The sequence below is a fragment of the Erpetoichthys calabaricus genome, chromosome 18 (assembly GCF_900747795.2).
Source record: "Erpetoichthys calabaricus chromosome 18, fErpCal1.3, whole genome shotgun sequence".
In the NCBI taxonomy this organism is placed as follows: domain Eukaryota; kingdom Metazoa; phylum Chordata; class Cladistia; order Polypteriformes; family Polypteridae; genus Erpetoichthys; species Erpetoichthys calabaricus.
This window is the reverse complement of record NC_041411.2, coordinates 45,889,901-45,909,297: the sequence shown is the minus strand read 5'-3', so window position 1 is coordinate 45,909,297 and position 19,397 is coordinate 45,889,901. Positions and strand designations below refer to the sequence as shown.

General features: G+C 41.3%; 1 protein-coding gene across 3 annotated transcripts in view; it reads left to right on the top strand.

Annotated features, from left to right (window-relative positions):
• Nucleotides 1–19,397, top strand: part of LOC114668539 (apoptosis-inducing factor 3) — a 160,233-nt gene that overhangs the window by 95,040 nt on the left and 45,796 nt on the right. For all 3 annotated transcript variants that reach the window (XM_051921468.1, XM_051921469.1, XM_051921467.1), the window contains exons 13-14: nucleotides 2,400–2,530; nucleotides 5,952–6,067. In XM_051921468.1, coding sequence (XP_051777428.1) covers nucleotides 2,400–2,530; nucleotides 5,952–6,067 — 247 coding nt within the window. The remainder of the gene's footprint in view (nucleotides 1–2,399; nucleotides 2,531–5,951; nucleotides 6,068–19,397) is intronic.

Genomic DNA, 19,397 nt, shown 5'->3' with positions numbered 1-19,397 from the left:
TACTATTTAATTTTATATTGCCGTGCTCCTAACTTTATTAATTACTTTTTTAGGCTTGAAAGCTGTTTTTCAGTGTACACTGTGCATTATGTTCAACACAGGGAATAAGCAGAATTATTGTAATTTTCACAGTAGAAAAGAATATTGTTTCCTGCTATGCTAGCATTTAGGAATGAAAACGTAAAAATAATCCAAACTATGCAGCAATTTGAAGACTGGCCAGTTGCTGCTGTTTTCTGGAAGGACAAGTCATTTGAAATCCTGGAAGTTTGTGGGTTTTAACATTAGCAGTGACAGCTTTCTTTCAGCCTCCCACCTCCTTTTGATTTTTGCTCGTCTGTCCACATTTTAACATTAAGTCCCATTAAGTAGCTCAATTCACAAGTACCTTCAAGTTGCTGAATACCATACTATGAGAAACGTGTGTAGAAGTAGCAATGGACTCACTTTTATTTCTTCTACATGGCTCTGGCTGTCACACTGTGGTACTCGAGTCCCGCTTATGCTGAATGTTTCTTAGTGACCTGTGTTTGATATCCTTGGACAGGCGAAGATTTTGCTTCCTGAACACTTTTGGGTGTATCTTATAGAGTTTGGCCTACTGATTACAAAAGCCACATTTAAATGATCCTGTCACGTACCATTTTATTGCAATTACCTATTTTAGTGATTTTCCCACGTATTAGAAGTATACAGTATGTATTCAGTACAATAAGTACAAGTGGAACATCTGAGCTGATCTACAATTAGTGGCCCTCCTCCTAGGAATGCTGCTCACCAAGTACTATGAGTGGGCGGCCATGCTAAAGAATCTTTTCTGCTCCATAAGCCAGAAAGTGTGGCACACATACCACTTGTCAACCTCACGAAAAGATGTTTGCCTTGGACTGATGAAAGATTTTGTGAGAGTTATGAACAAGGAAGGTGAAGGACTTTGATATTTGAGACAGGTGTTTCCACGAATAACTGACGCCAAGATTAAGGAAGGCATTTTTGGTGCTCTGCAATTCAGACACATCTTTCGTTTTAAGATCTCAAAGAAATCATGTAGAACACATTCAAGAACGTTGTTGAGAATTTTCTTATTAACTACAGAGCACCAAACTATGTCCAGTTTGGTCGACAACATGCTTAAAAACTTTAAAAAAAAAACATGAAGCACGACATGTTGCTAAAGATTAATTTTAGGCATTCGCACTTGGACTTTCTTCCCTGCTAATCCATAATGATCATAGGAAAAGATTTGAAAAGGATACTGGTATCAGGACAAGTGGACTCCATTAGTGTTGGACATTGAAATGAGAATTGTCAAATATGGAGTACAAATGAAAATCAGCAGCAAAACCTTTTTAGGTGAACTAACCTAATGCAGTGCATCAGCATTATTAAGTGGTTAAACACACTACATTCAATAAAACCAGCTTCATGTTTCTTCAAATTTCTAGGTGATATAGCCAATCTGAAATTATATTTATGTTCATCTTGAGGCTATTTATTATAATCACCAAAAATAATCTGGAAAAATAACTTTTCAAAAAAGGGTGGTCTCTCCCTTAGAGATAGGGCGAGAAGTACAGACATCTAGGAGAGACTCGGAGTAGAGCTGCTGACCCTCCACATCAAGAAGTGCTTTTGGGCATCTGTTCGGACACCTACCTTTGGGGGTTTTACAGGCACGACTGGTTTGGAGAAGCCCTCGGGGAAGACTCAAGGCTCACTGAGAGGACTGTATCTTCCAGATGGCCTGGGATCCCACAGTTGGCAAGTGTGGCTGGGGAGTTTGGGCATCATTGCCCTCATAGCCTGGTCTCAGATAAGTGTTGGAAAATCAATGAAAGAATAGTTCAGGGAGCAAAAGTGACAATTTGAGTCAGGTGACAATCACTGGTCATATTGTTTTAGGGCATAACAGTAATCGAGTGGACAACTTTAAATTGAGTTTGATGATGATTAGGATTTCTTGAAACCAATGACATATTTTTAAGAACTAAATTCAATTAAATTGAAGAAATGGGAGAAAAATCTCTGAGCCACACTGAATTAATTGTTAGTGGGTGATGTGATATATGATATTGATAAATGGATAGAATTGCTACTGCGGGTCCAAGCATGGATGCACCCAGGTCACAACACTAACCCTAACCTTTAGCTCTTCATTTTCATAATGGGGTTGATGCTTTGCTGTTCCCTCACTTACTGGTCCTCACGGACTCCTTTATTCTTTTTGTTGTCACACACAAAATAGCAAGGTTGGGTTGGGTTGGGTTATGACTTTCATAGATCTGAACTAAACAATGTGTGCCAACAAAGCCTTTTCCCTGAATTCCTGTATGTAATCAATTGACTTGTGCTACAGTCTGATTGGATTAGCAATGAAAACTATCAGGTCTTGCTTTCAGGCCCAAGCAGCTAAACCTTAAAGGTGCAAACATGGAAAACATATTTTACCTAAGATCACCAGAAGATGCCAACTGGATAGCCAAGCTTGCAAGCAACAAGAACGCTGTCATTGTTGGAGCATCCTTTGTCGGTGAGTCCTTCTTTATTGAGGATCATTCCTAAGGTAAATGTAATTCTTATTATTATGTTGGTGTATCAGCCAGTAAGTAATTGGGAGATACCCACAGAAGAGAAGGCTAACTGGGAACTTTGAAGAACCCAGTAATTGTCGATTCAATTGTCAATCAAGTTCCACTTAGGAGAGAGAAGAGCTTCTCAAGCAGCCATTGATGAATTTTATGTAAAGTGTCAGAGGGTGGTAACCTGCTATGGGGTAGTAGTCTTATGGAGATATGGATGTATGGCTAGGGATTTATTTGGATACAAGGTTTTGTTTTGTTTTATTTTATTTTGTATCAAACAGTACCGGAGATCATTAAACAATTTATCAGTACGTATCAAGCCGCAAGCTTACTTGATGAAGTTTTAATGTGTATAGGTTATCCTTTTTTCAGTAGCTCTCCCACATGCATCTTTGCAGAATGTTCTTAACAAACACAAGGGTTTTTCCCAGAATGGTTTGCAACATAATGCTTTTGTTCTGACTTAAAAAGAGACAACAAGAATTTTTAATAAAGGGATCAGAAGAGAAAAGTAAAGTCAAAAGAGAAGCCAAAGTCATCAAGTATAGAAGACTCAAAAGGCAGAAAAAACTTTTGGCAACCAAAAAACTCTTGTATTGCTAAATGAAATAAACCAAAACGTGGATAACTTAAAACCACATGTACCAAGCTTTATATGATTGCACTTCCAAGGGTTTGTGGGTAATTACCACAGCAATGGGTGACATGATCACAGCAAAATGGTGGCACCAGTGAACAAAAAAATGTCGTCATGGGAGGGCATTCAAAATTTACAACTCCTTCAGATGCATGTTAGGAAGAAACTAAAATCTGTAATAAAACATACAAGTTGTGAAAATCCGTCCAGGATTTCTAACAAAAAATAAATTACTACTTCAAATCATAACAGTTTTATTGCTAGTAATTTATTTAAAACATGTTTGAATGTACAACTGAAATTAGAAATGTTTGAACCATTACTTACTGTAGTGTTTAAGGCCATATTTTTTCCTTTCTCGTGACCCAATTTTGCCTATTCATTGTGTCCTTTAGTCCGCCTTGGAGAACCGCAACTGATCATCACCCGGGGAGGGCGGAGTCCCTCTTGAAGATTCACCGACAAACTACATCTGTGGGGGTTATTTCATCCATGCAAGCGGCAAACCTTTGCGGACTTTTCCATAAACCATTCACGACCCTTTCTCCTTCTCTTCAATTGTAATTCACGACTCTACACGACCAATTAGAGATGTCATTTTGGGTTGCAACCCATAGATAAAGAAACACTTGTTTAAGGGCATTTTATATAGATGTATAATTGTATTCAGTTTGCGGTTTTTAATGTTAAGGATTTCATTTTTATGGTTTAAATTTTACTTTGAATATTTATTAACGTCTTATTTTCATTGTTTACGCAACACTGTGAGTCGTGTCAAGTCACCTTATTGGCATCATGGAATATGATGCTATAAAAAAGTTTCATATCACTTGCTATTATTTGGTGGATACACTACGAATTTTGCAAAGAAATTTAGTTTCAATTCATTTAGGCCCTTTTGTTGAGTTGTGTTTTGTTCCTCAGCATTGATTTTTACTTCGTCCTCTTGGATCTGATCTCAGCCTGTTTCAGGTGTGCATTTTGTATCTCTTGGTCCTCATTTCGGCTCACAGTAATATTAAGATGGTTGTCTCGTCAACCCATACTACATTCCTCACCCTTCTGCATAATCTCCATTAGCTTAGTGCTCATGAGAAACAACAGTAGATCATGGATCCCTTTCTGTGCCTGACTGAATCCTGAACTCACACCACTTTGTCACTTCATCAGTAATGTCACCATATCTCCCACATTGGATGTCATGTCATAAAAAGAGGAGTGGAGTCCTGAGGCATTTCACACTGGTGACATTCAGGAGCTCGTCCGGGATCACTCGGAGGAAGAGGTGAGAGTAGCGAAGGATAGGAAGCCTGAAAGAGTGAGAAGCAGAGAGACAGAGTCTGCCTCTGTTTAATATGACAACCCTTGCAATGGAAGTCAGGTTCTTTGTTTTATTTTGACTATGTTGTAATTTTTTATCAATTGTTGTCAACTGGCCATTAGTTCAATAATTATGTTAATTAACTGACATTGATAACCTCCAGAAATCAGCTTTTTCTTCAGCCTGTGTCCTTATGTGTACTCATTATGTAATTAGTAATTTCTAAATTGCATAATTACATTTATTTTAGCACTCTGAGCCTGAATCAGTTCCAGCGATCACACATATGTGTTTTATCTTTTCATAATTCATGAGCGATGTCAAATCTGTTCAATGCTGTAGCACTCGGCTATTCAACTGTAGTGGCAGCCAACCTCTGTTCTTATGACATGCAGGGTGGCAGAGGCACAACCTGCTAACATTCGTTATGTTGCCCATGTTATCAAGGGGCACTTGAACATTTAACACTGTTTGACCTGCTGAGGGGTCTTACTGGTCTTGCTCATTCAGAATATTAGAACAGTCTTAATGAGAGCAGGCCATTTAGCCCAACAAGCTCTTATTACAATTTAATAGATTTTGTTGTATTTTTCTAAGTCAGACCATCTTTCTTTAGCTTCTGATAAGTTATGGAGGTTTTGGGTATGGACCATTCCAACTATATCAGTGTTTCCTTTCTAATTAAACTTATTTTTGTTTAGTAATTTTTCACATTATGTGGGGTGTATGCTGAAATGTGTTAGGGGTCCATAGCGTGATCACCAGCTGGATTATTTAAGAAAAGTGTGTCTCAGACCTTGTGAGTATGCGAGCGCTGTGCTTTTAAAAACATTGATGATGTTCAATACCATAGCCTGAGAAGTGGACGGCGTCATTTGTGTATGGAGAAAGCCTTGTGAATTACGAATAATTAGCTGTCGCACGGATTGCCACAACTCAGGGATGATTCAAAGGCAATTCATTCCACATTTTCTTGAAATTGCTACAAACAACAAGGCCGTATTGGCATGAAACTCTAAAATTAGATTGGCCTCATAAAATGGGTTTGAATAAGCGTCTACCCACAGGAAACTAGAAGTTACTATAATTACTTTTACTCACTCAAACACTGCATCCTCAATTGTTCTCCTTCTATCATCTTCTGAACAAAAAAGCGACTTGGCATGCATTATAGAAAAATATCGTAACCCTAGCCCTAACCTTTTAGATTAGATTAGTTATTATTTTTACAGAACAGAGCGGGGGCTCCCCCCTTGAATGTTGGAGCGCATATGTGTATTAGTGTATGATATCAAAGAGAGGTGCAAGTAAAGCAGACTGTATCTTTTAAATGTTGAGGCATTTTTGACATCACCTGAGATGATTTGCCATGTCTTTAAATACTATTTCCCTCTTGTTTTTTTTCCCACAGGTATGGAGGTAGCAGCCTATCTTGCAGAAAAAGCCCACTCAGTTTCTGTAATTGGGGTAGAAGATGTTCCTTTCAGAAAAGCACTCGGAGAGAAGGTTGGAAGGGCAATCATGAAGGCAAGATCCATTTAAAATTCTAAAAATACATTTGACTGGTACCTATACCCAAGGTGACTTCCAAGATCAATATACGTTAATGTCTTACTCGGGGTCAAGCAGTAAGATAAAGGCAGAAATTGAACTAGCAGCCATGAGTGTCTTATTCACTACTTCATATTGCCCAGTGAAACGTGGGTTCAGTGTCTGGTTGCCATCTGAGTGGAGAATGCACTATGTCAGCGTGTGTGTTCGCTATAACCTTTTGTTTCCTGTGTAGGTTCCATGGTAGATGGACTGGCATCCTGACCAGGTGGGAGGATAGTTCTTTACCCATAAGAAAGGGAACTACCCTCCCTCCTGTTCAGGATGCCAGTCCATCCATCATGGCACCTACACCTCCCATACTGAGACTTGTCAGTTAGGCTGATGGTTAAACCCCAAATGGTCTGGCCTGAGTGAATGTGCCCAGTAATATTATATGCTACATTGTATCTATTGCTGATAGACTCTAGATATTCCAAATCCAAATATTAATATTAAATCAAAAAGTAAAGGCAATTCCAACATTATCAGATAATCTTAATGGATAGAAGCTGGTACATTATAGCATGTTTGAGATGGTGTATGGGTAGTTTCGAACAGCGCACCACTCTGCCGTTAGACTAGTTGAAGCCAAGGTCAAATGAACATGTGTTGAACAACACGTCGTAGTGTGATTTCTTTGGGCAGAGGGAGTGAAACCTGAAGTTCACTGAAGGGTATTGGCTCACTACAGAAGTGAAAACAGCATGACTCAATGGGAAGAAAGGTTTAAAATGGGAAGAACAAGTGTAGCTGATGAAGCTCAATCTGGTCGACCATCAACATCGAAAAACAGTGTTGTTGCTCCATAATAATGCACGTCATAATAATGTCCCCCAATGGTAGGGACAAAACAATGGTTTGAATGTTTCCCACGTCCCTCTTACAGCCCTGATCTAAATATTAGCAGCAGAAACAATTACGGCTTCTGGTTCTGCATTTGATCACGCTGTGCTCACAGTTTTCAATCTGTGCCAAATTCTAACACTATGTTCCAGTCAGACCCATTGCTGTTATATGCATTTAGGGCAAAGGTGGCCTAAATGCAAATGTGAACCAAGCCTAGGAGTTACAATTGCAAATGTCTTTTGAGTATTCCAATTTAGAATTGCTTTTCAGTGTTCTTGAAGCCTTCTTGGGATCCCTCTTAAGTGTACTGCGTGTCCCAGGTCCAGATCTGTGTTACCAGTGGATGACTACTCACGTTTGGGTATAACAACATATGATAATGAAGGGAAAATATAGTCCATCTGATATTATAGCCACAAAAGGATTGTATCATTTTGATACTGCAGAAGGCCTGACTGATATTTTAAGCTTAGTGCTTCTTTGTTTAATATAGCAAAGGTGTAAAATGGAGTAATTATGGCTCTAATTTCATTCTGTAGTCAGGTTTCTAATGGGAAAGTAAAGACGTAAATCCTATCCTTCATATACTGAAGATTAATTCTATTAAATAATCAGTTACTTTTGTCTAGCCTAAGGTTTGGCATTATCAGGTGATGCTTTGTGTTGTCCAGGGAGTGCCTGCCAGTGCTTTAGATCATTTAGAGACTTTCCTCTACATTGTATTTAAAACAATTGGCAATGCCTTGGGCACATTTCATGTTAATTGGACACCAGATCTACCATTGCATTACATAAATACGAGACCTTCCAGCTTGTGGAGCTACAGAACATATTGGTGCCACAGGATATCTGGTTACATGTTTGGCAACCTCTGGCAGCAACATGTAGAATTGTATTGAGGTACTTGATAAAGCTGGTGGAACTGTCAGTTATGATTGTGGTGCGATGTCTCCACCAAAGCTGGTGTTCAAGCAACTAACACTAATTTAGAGCTCCATAGCCCACATCAAAGTAGAATTCGTAGGGCAAGAAAGGCAAAAAAGGTATGTTGTCATGTCTACAAAAAATGTTATGTGTTTGGCAACAATAAATAGTACCGGGAAGCAGCCTGATACAGAGGAGCACACAGAGGGTCTAAACTTCTGTGGGTCAAGGAACAAATTCATGCCACTGTCTGCACAGACTATAAAACATTACACATGATTATCTTTGGCCCATGTCTTTGTAGTCCATAAAACAACTGGTCACCATGGTACAAGAAAGACATACAGTAGCAGTACTTGCAGTTGTGCAGAGGAGAGCAACCAGGTGCCTCCTAGGACTGAAGGACATGTTGTACTCTGACAGACTCACAGAATTGAACCTGTTTAGCCTCGAGCAGAGGAGACTGCGTAGGGACCTAATCTAGTTCTTCAAAATCCTCAAAGGCATGGATAAAGTAGATCCAACAGCATCATTCTTTCAGCTTAAGGGGGAATCACATACTCAAGGACATCAGTGGAAGTTAAAGGGAAGTGCATTTAAAACAGAAGCCAGGAAGCACTTCTTTATACAAAGTGTTGTGGGACTCTGTGGTATAGCGGGTCCACAGCTCATGTCAAAAGGCCATTTTTTTTAAATAAATAATCGCTGCACTCGCGGCTTAGCGAGTTGGCGTGGTGGTGTGTGGCCGAGCAGTTCTCGGGGAATTCGTGATGCAGGCGATTCTCCCTTTAGTGCACTGATGAGGAGTTGTTCGCATCCGTAATTGTTCCTGGGAGCTGCTGATTGCCACAGCTGATCCACGTCCCCGTAATAAATAGAAGCGCGAGGCGGCTAGCGGGGAGAATGAAAAAATGAGAAAAGGTAAAAAAAGAGAAAGAAAGAGACGGAGGTTGCATTGAAGAAGGTGGCAAGAAGCAGCGAGGAGAGAGAGCCGGTGTGAGCGAGAGGGAAGGAGAGCGAGAGAGAGCAGGCTCGATTGAGAGAAGGCAGGCAGCTGGGAGGTGAGCCCCTGCCGAAGAGTGTTTGGCCGACACTCGGTGGGGCTGAAGGAAGTGGTTGCTCCAGCTGAGCGATCAAGGAGCTGGAGTGACCGGTGACGACGACGACTGGCCACAAAAAGGCAGCGGCAGTTGAGGAGGCTTTGGGCTGGTTTAGCCCCAGTGTGAGCGCCCTGGCCGCTGGGGAAATAACCCAAGTCTGTGTCCGGATTGGAGCCTGATGTAGCCAGGGATCGGAGGGCTACTGGACCAGAGTGGAAGGCAGCTGCACCTGCAAGGTAGGCGACTCTCCTGTTGCGAAGCCCGATGGGAGAAGCAGGGGAGCCGCCTGATAGAAAAGGTAGAAAGAAGGCACCGTGCTTTGGATATTTTAAAGAGACTGCTTCATGCCATAGTTTTAACCTCGTTTTTTTGAAAGAGTTTTTCTATTGTGTTTTTTTTAACCTCCACTCATCACTCGTTTTTACTGGATTATTTATTTACTAGACATTAAGCCCGTTACAATAATGGGCGCTAGAATAGTAGTGCATAAACATTAGTAGGAACAGTAATACTGGCTTGTATGTGGCTGTAATATGCGTCACTGTATTGTGTGCCTTTAATTTTCTCTCACAGTAATACATCTCTCCAGCAAGTATTTTAATCTGTGCTGGCATGCAGCTAATTATTGTATGTATGGCATCTCTCCAGCAACGGATTTTATGTGCGCGAAAATAAATCTACTTTTAAAAGTCATCCTATTGTAATATCATGAAAATTCGTATACTTAGGAAAACAATTTACACTTTACCGGGCCAAGTTTGTTAATCGCAAATCTGACATCCTCAGAGTGAACACTTTCACAACAACAAACACTAGTCCCACCTCTTTGGGGAAGCTGGTCTCCGCGTCTCATTACCCGATTGGATTTTTCGTGCGTTATGTTTTAGGTCTTACCTCATTTACCAAAATCTGATTGGATCGGCCGCGCAATATTTTATAGGTCCCACCCTCTCTGTCTTGTGTGACGCGTCAAGAGGCCTTTGAAGCATCGCACCGTGTCCTGTGCATGCACACTTCACCAGAAGACACACACACACGGACACATGGACGCACACAGGGATTTTATTCAAGAGAATGGAAATTGAATACACTGCACTTAATTTATTTGGACACTGTTTTTGTTGTTGTTTTAATAAAAGCACTTGGCACTTTTTTTTACACCATCCCCTTGCTCCATTGTTGTGCCTCACTGCCGAGCTCATCGGTGATATTACCAACAGTGTCGGGTTCAAGAGCTCCCTGAAGCTGCATGGGAACCTGGAACGAAACTGCATCGTCACAGACTCTGGAACAAACTGCTTAGACAAGGAGCTGAAGCAGAAACCATGACAACGTTTAAGAAAAATCTGGATGATCTATTGAGTCAGCTTAGCTATTAGCTAAACAGACAGGCTTGATGGACAGAATGATCCCTTCTCATTTGTCAAATTTCTTACATTCGTATGTTCTAACCACACAAAACAACCATTGAGCGCAATGTAAAAAAAAGCAGCACATGTCAAGCTAACTTCAGTTAGTCCGTTACTGTCCGTACTGGTAATGTTAACGTTTACCTCCTCAATATACAGTATTAGTGATAAAGGAGATTGATCTAAAATACATTTTGGAAATAAACAAATTGAACCTATAAAGTGAAGCTGCACTTGCTTTTCACAGTGTACACAGCCATTTCGGGTTGACATCATAATCTGAAGTCAGACAAACTCAGACTTGATATACAGTGGAACCTCTAGATACGAGTTTAATTCGTTCCAGCACTGAGCTTGTATAGCGAATTTCTCGTATCTAGAACAAACGTCCCCATTGAAAATAATGGAAATCCAGTTAATCCATTCCGCATCCCAAATATATTAACATAAAAATCAATTTTCCTAACAAATAACACTGATAAATTATATATACTGTAGTCTACCTTTAATAAATAACACTGGTAAATAATATAACTGATTATTAAAAGAATCAAAACAGCTGTCCAAAGTGCAGTAGAGCATTCAATAAATCTTTAATCCTTAAAACAGTTGTGAAGTGGAGGTTTAAAGTACATAAGAATAACAATCCTTTAACACGAGGTTAAAACGTCAACAGGAAGCAGTCTTCAAAAAACAGATGACAATCCCCGGTGCTTCTTCTCTGTTAGCGTCTCACCTGCTTCTCCCATGCGGGCTCTGCAACAGGTGAGACACTTAATGCAGCTGACCTTCTCTACACCGTCCTGCTTTAGCTGTCTGGCTCGCCTGTTCAGCTACACGCGAGCCTGTACTCGCTCGCTCTCTCGCACCGACTTCCTACTGCTGCGGATTCCTGCCTCCTCCTGCAACCTCCGTTCTCTCTCCTCTCCTCTCCTCTCTTTTCTTTTACTTCTTCTCCCCTTAACCGGCTCGCGCTTCTCTATATATGCGGGGAAGACATGGCAGCTGCTAGGGTTACCACTTTTAATACAAAAAAATAAGGGACGCATACGTATTGATTCAAAACGGGACGCGCAATTTCATTCTCAAATACTGGACGATTCCGTATTTTAAAGGACGGGTGGCAACCCTGCCCAGCCCATCAGCCACAGGACAAATCATGGATGTGGGCAGTTTCCCACCTGTGCACTTAGGTGAGAAACGCAGACACCGCAGATCGCCCTGCGGCTCGCTACTGCTACCACGCCCCCTCGCTAAGCCGCGAGCTATACCCACAGCCTGGCTCGTGGCTCGTTACGTGAGCCAATGCTCGTATTTAGATCTGAATTTTTCGCTCATACTTTCCTCGTATTTTGAATTTCTCGTATACAGAGGTGATCGTATCTCGAGGTTCCACTGTACCAGGTCCAAGTTTGCGAGTAGTAATTCCGAGTTTGGGGTGCATTTTTTTTTTTTTTGCATTTCCTGAGTCAGAGGTGGGAAACTGTGAGCTCAGAGTTTTAGATGAATGCAGATTTAGGTTAGTTTGGTGTGACCCACATTGCAAGTGAAATGGTGACAAAGTATGAGGACTCGTCGAGAAGTGTTTCAAAATGGAAAGGCAAAAAACGTCAGGCGTTACCGCAAAAGGTAAAAGGAAGAAGAGGAGAGGTGAACTAAACAGAGAGGTATGAACATTCTGCCGATGCGTAGCTTGTTTGTCTTATCGCCGCAGCGTGACGCCATCATGATCATTATTAGCGCAAATGTAAGAAAAATAAGTCACTACACTAGATAAAGGATGTGCAGAGTTAGCCTGTAGGCTGTCATTTTTTTGGGTAGCCATATTTTATTTTTCTAAATAGGATGGGTGAGAGTGGAAGTCTACTGAAAGGATGGTAATTGATGCTCAACACATCCCTGCAAAGTAATGAACCTTTATTACTTTTTCTAATCAAAAAAAAAATTAATTAATTTACATTCCTTAGTAAACTTTTTAAACAGTTGCACGATCACTATTTATTTTCTATAATAATGAAAAAGTAGCCTGTTTTTTATCTTAAATTTATTTGTTCCCGTTTAACACAATAACAGTCTTGGAATGATGAAATAAGACAGTTCAATGCATCAGAATTTAGGAGAAATCCAAAAAAATATCAATTTTAATGTGACATTCTAAGACATTATGAAAGAAATTAAAAATTTATCAGTTCTCGTGACCAAATGAACAGACAGACTTGTGTTGTGTTCCATTTATCTCAGAAGTCGGAATGACTTCACATCCGAGTTTAACGCGTTCCAGTAAAATATTTCGAAAACTAATATGGGCGTCTGCAGGAATACCTGTGTTGTGCCTGCTACTTCGGAATATTTAAAACTACTGAACGATACATTACACTGTATTTTGTGCCACATGCCTACAGACAGAAGTAGACATGCAATCGATAGTTGCAATTGTAGATGGAATCTAGCAAATAACTTTTTTCACAAATAAGATATGAAATTCCAATCGAATCATCCCTGGCATTCATTAGGATTTGCTAGTCAACACATGCTGTTCAGAAGGCCAAGGAGGCATCTAGGAGGAGGTGTACCTAATAACCTGGTAAGTCAGTGTGATAAAGCATCAGCACACACACACACCTTATTCACTCATTAATTACCATTTTAGAGTCTGCAGTCAGAACATGGAAGGTGTGGAAAGAGTAGACTCGACACACTTACAAAGGTTTGGGGCAGCCACCCGTGTATTATCCCTGGCTGCAGTGGGTTAATTGAGCTGACAGAAGTGTCTTTGTTGGAATCCAAACATGAACTGATTCAGGTTTTGGAAGGAGGCGGTTTTAAGGAGGCAGACCGGAAGTGACATAAGGGAACCGGAAGTGACCTCAGCCTAGGCACCAGAAAACAGAAGTGACGTCGTCTTAGGCACCAGAAACGGAAGTGACGTCATCTTAGCCACTGGAACTGGAAGTGACGTGAGGGAACCGGAAGTGACCTCAGCCTAGGCACCAGAAAACAGAAGTGACATCGTCTTAGGCTCCGGAAACGGAAGTGACGTTGCCTTAGCCACTGGAACCGGAAGTGGCATCATCTTAGGCTCCAGAAACAGAAGTGACGTCTTCCAGGATAGGTCAGACAGGTTGTACCACGGCTGGTTTGCTAAGACAACAGGAGAAGATTTAGTGAATCCTGCCACCCCCTGGCCTGGCATGAAATTGCCTTCACTTGGTCCATACAACGTCCTCCTACTCGCACATGCATGACAAAGGAAAAGAGATTACCTTGAGAAGACACGGGGAGAATACACAAGCTGGAGCCTTGACCTGTCAGGCAGCAGTAACTGTCTTTTTGTTTTTTATTGCTCTTAAATTATAACCAAGTAACTGGAAAAGGTATGTGTCGTTTGATGTACAATTGCTAGTATTAATATTAGAAAATTAAAATATGAATTTCTTTAATTTATAAAAAAAAAAACTATTTAACTATTCAGTCCATACACATTCCACCATATCCAATCTCTTAAACAGACTGAATATCATCCATCCATCCATCCATTATCCAACCTGCTACAGGGTCACGGGGGTCTGCTGGAGCCAATCCCAGCCAACACAGGGCGCAAGGCAGGGAACAAATCCTGGACAGGGCGCCATCCCACACACACATACATGCCAAGCACTAGGGCTAATTTAGAATCGCCAATGCACCTAACCTGCATGTCTTTGGACTGTGGGAGGAAACCGGAGCGCCCGGAGGGAACCCACACAGACACGGGGAGAACACGCAAACTCCATGCAGGGAGGACCCGGGAAGCGAACCCGGGTCTACTACTGCGCCACCGTGCCACCCCTGAATATCATTATCTATTTAATTAAGCGTGTGATTTTTTTTTTTCTTCACATACTTCAAAGTTTATCAGAATTTTTCACGTCTAGACACTTCTTATGTTATGCTTTGCTTAAAGGCCATTTTGAGACGCGCATACTTTTCCTGCATGTCTGACACTGCACACTGAATGCCTTCTTATGTCAAGAATGTCCATGACTTGTTAAAGCACTGGCTCTCATTGAGACAGGAAAGTGAGACAGCAAGACGATTGCTTTCATTTTTGAAAATTTGCACCCCACGTTTCACCATATAACTTAAAATTAAAACAATGGCTGTTTTCACCTTGAAAGGCAGTTGGCGTAACACACAGAGGTGCTGAGTTTCTGCACAGAACTTCCTTTTCTCCATCGTCCCCTGCCTGATTAAGAACAGAAGGCACTGAAGTGTAATATGACCACAGCGTTTAGTCTGAGGCAGAACCTTAATGCCTGAATTTGGAACTAGCTTTAATCTATTAATATTTTGTCAAGAAACACCATTGAAGAAGGAATTAAAGAAATCCAGTCAGGAGCGGATAAAAATAGTCCATAAAGACTTTAACAATCCCACATGAAAGAGCCGAGTCTTCTCAGCATTTACTTGAAGACAAGCCTTGGTGGCACTCTGGCTTAGTTCCCTCTGGTTTAGTTAAGCCAATAAAAAGTGAAGAGTAGTGACCCAAACATGGTATCTAGATGGGCACCATTTATCACACACAGTAGGGAATGGATCTGCCATTAAAACAGATAGAATCGAGAACTAGTCCAGGAGAGATCTATTCCAGTACAGGACTGCAAGAAGTCTGAGCCTATGTCACATCTTTGGATACAAGGAGGAATTAATACTTGTCAACTCCAAGTTACTTGTCCTTATATATCGAGTGCAGTATCTGGGGATATGGTTGTGCACGACTGTTTCTCTTTTCTTCTTCTTTAAATTTCTGTCCTCTTAACTATTTGGTGTTAGGGTTCTGTGTTGTGATCCTCTTAGATGGCTGAAGCCCTTGTGTGATCTTTAAACTTCAGGTCCATCAAAGACATCTTGAGAGGTGATACCCCACCCAAGCATCTCAAGACCAAAGATGTCACACTTGAGAACTGAGGCTAATGTAGGATTAAATGGCACCTCTTTATTTAAGCAGAAAGTTCATACAGTGCCACTCCGAATAAGTGATTGTCAGGGGTACTTTCATTCAAGTGCATGCGATGGTCCATGTTGGCTGCAGCTGCCATTCTCCCTTGATCGATGAGGACACATAACACAGCAAGTGGTAGGTGCAAAGTTATTTAGGTGAGTTTATTTTCTAACACAAACAGAGCAAACAGTGCAGTGATCCTTTCATAAAAAATAAATAATCCAATAAAAACAGAAATGCATATGGAGACTAAAAGCAGCAATAATTAATAAATCCAAAACAGGATTTAAAGCACAGTCATTGCCTTCTCTTTAAACCCCATTACGAGCCTTGGTGCCTCTTTCTAAAGTTCCCGTCCCTGTTGCTTGCCCCTCTGGTCAGAGACGCCCACCGATAAGTGCAGTCAACTCTCACATGGGCTTGTACCCCAGCCATCTTGGCCAGTCATGACTTGGGCGCCCCAAGCCTAACATCACTGCCATCCTTCAGCATTTGCAGGGACCTTATGAGCACTGCTCTGACTCCCACCACCTCCATCCTTCACATGGCCCACTTGGAGCGGTTGATCACTCAGCAGGAGTTCCCAACCCAGTCTCTCCATTCACTTTTCTTTCCCTGTTCCCTCTTTGGCCTTTTCTTTGTCTTCCTCCCATCTTTTACGCTCAGGCTCTTTTTTATACAACCGTGGGCATGGCGTCCTAATTCCAACCACTGAGTGTCAATGAGGACATTGGAACCTCAAGCGCTCTTACGTGCAAGCACGATCATCCCCAATCTCCCCATCAAACATTCTGGGGGCTGCACAAACACACACACCCACACCAAGAGAACCTGAACCACACCATTTTTATTTAAAAACCTGCCTACAGATATAGACCCTAACATGTGTCACCACTGTGCCCACGTTCATTCTAGATTCATAAAGACCTTAAGTCTTTGGAAGGCAATCGAACTAACCAGAAAGAACTTACATGGACATGGGAAGAACATGCAAAACCCACCCAGACAGTGACAGTGAGTCTTGTGGACCCTTGAGCAATAATACTAACCATGGGACCACCAAGATAGCCACATTCACTCATAACTGTTTAGTGACATCTGACACATGTGAATGAAACCTGGAGTTGCAGGCACAGAGAATGAGACAACGTAAACCTTCAGAGTGACGGTGACCCGTCTGGGGTTCAAACCTGGAACCCTAAAACTGTGACAAAATAAAGCTGACAGCTGCTGAACTATATCCACTTTAAAAGCAAAACAAAAAAACACCTTGTTTTATTTGAAGCTGTTTATCATTTCCTATTAAAGCTACACTATTGGAATTAAAGAACTTTAGAAAATGCTTGTGACCAACATCTTGGACCCTGATTTGCATTCTTTTTGCTGCACATTGTCCATTTAAACAATTGCATCATTATTGGATTATTGTTAAGAAATATAATAGTGTAAGAAAATTTAAAGAAGAGAGCGTGTTATTCAGCTCACCGGAGCTCGTCCAATTTTCCTCATCGAGTGCCCACTGTAAATCAGTCAGACAGAGCACAGCAAGAAAAAAATGCTGACATCGCTTTAGGAAAAGGTCATTAACCTGAGTGAAACCGAGATCGCGTGAAGAATGTCTGAGGTTCTCTCACAAGCACAAATGGCTGCCTTTCATCTGATTAACTGCTGACTCACAAAGTAAAACAAAGCAGGGTATTCTCTGAAACAGACAGGGCCATTTTTTTTTTCTTTCTAAGGTCATTGTGGTGCGCTGGAATCTTAGGACAAGGGCTGGAGAGACTTCAGGACACTGAGCTGAAATGATCTCCCTGGCTGAGGAACGTATATTTAAATATTAGCTGACTCTAACAGTTTTAAAATGCAGCGCCTTCAGAATATTTTCAGGCCGCTTCACTTTTTATTACAAAATAGGCAAAAGGGTAAACCTAAAAAATGGCAACACCAAGCTATCCATAAATAACATGAAAACGAATTCACAGACCAGAAAATTCAAGAACAGTACTTACATGTAAATTTGTGCCCACATGAGCCGCTGTCACGGTGTAGGGTATGTCAGACTTGACGACTGTAGCCAGACCAGGTCACTTTGTACAACTGAAAACTGCTGGGAATGTCAGAAATAGAGACTGCGTGCCGACTTTACAGCACAGTTGTGCCCATTCCTTTCTCAGCCAATATAGTGCTGCTTGACGGAGCTGGTACTGTACGAATGGTTAACCGCCACAGCTAGTTCAGCTGCATTCTATATTTATTTTTATTTTTCAACTTTTTTTTTTCATAATGTCATCGTAGTGTAAAACAGTTTGGGCGTGACAAAACATTTCCTATTCCCCATCACTACGTTATATGAATTAAACTTCCAGACAAACATTCATTGGTTGTCAGATCTCACGCACACAAAGCCCTATTACTAAAGACAACATCAGACCTGCTTGATTTTGCTGGAGTGAGTTGTGGACCAGTTGGAGTGAGTCGCTGGGTATGTCAGACTACACGGCCAGCCTTCACAGGAGTGGCCTGCTGACTTCCTCCGACTTGCCAAGATTAAGTAAATGAAGTTTATGCTGGAAAAGTCAACAGATATGACATGGCCTGTAGCACATGCGTTTTCTTCCAAAGTGACTGGCAAAAGAGGCACCATACTTACTACAGAAATACAATCCACAATGGTCACAATAAAGTAGGTTACCATTTTCTACTGTATGAAGTAAAAAGGAAGACATCTTTTGGGAAACTTGCCTTTACATTCACACACTGACTTATAGCTCCATTTGGGACTGGCCATTTGGCTGTATGTGTCCAGGTCTATTGTAATTGAGGCGTGGGTTGTACTTTAACTGCTGGTATGGAGTAGCACAAACCTATAAGAGTCTCAGGGGCCACACACCAGATCCGTGTTAGACAATGTTTCTTAACCACTGGGCCACACCACCAGTGGGTCATGGGTTGCTGTCATTGGTTAACGAGTGGGTCATGATGTGTCACCTAAGTCAATGCTTCTCATCCCCTGGGTCACACCACCAGTGAGTCGCAGGTTACTGTCAGTGGTTTGCAAGTGGGTTATAGTGAGTCGCCTAAGGTAGTTTCTCAAACACTAGGTCATGACCTGGGTCTCTGCTGGTGGAATATGGGTTTCCATTGTTGGGTCACGGTGGGTTGTCTAAGTAATCGGCAGTGCAGTACAACATGCTTCCCCATTTCTCAGTGAGCTTGTTTCACCGAAGGGTGGAGTGGTGGCTGTGAGGCTAGGGATCTGTGCCAGCAATTAGAAGTTTGCCAGTCCAAATCCTGTAAACAGCAAAAGTGACTCTACTCCATTGGGCCCACGAGCAAGGCCCTTCACCTGCAATTGCTTTGTCCTGGGTATGACGTTAATCTGCATCCAGCCCTCCAAGCAGATCTTGCAACTTACTGGGAAAACTTCAGCGAGGGTGGCAGGATTGGCACTCCAACCACCGTAAAAAAAACCTCACACTGTTCTTGTGTGGTCCTGAGGTGTCACACGCTGCATTTGTGTCCCAATCCAGGTGGTTTGTTGTGTGGTGGTTTGCAGCCACGTGCTATCAGCACACACTCTCAACCTTTCTCTCTCATGTTTCACCAAGGGGGTCATCAATGTATTTAGGCAAAACTGGGTTGAAGGACCATAAAGGTTGAGAAACAGTACGAATGCATAAGAATTTGTCAATTTGTCAACTTTAAAGGGCCCCCATGAGTCTGAAATAATAATAATAATAATAATAATAGTAACAAAAGATGTATTACTAGAACAGTGAGAGCAACTAGGACAATTCCTACAACATTATTACCCTATTTTTCTCCTGTGACCCTTTTGCCATAAGCACAAATCACCTCAACTCGGTCAGCCATAAATTAGCACACGTTTGTATTACTAAACATATATATATATATATATATATATATATATATATATATATATATATATATATATATGCCGTGAATGTAATTACCCCGATCTACATGCTGTCAAATAAACGAAC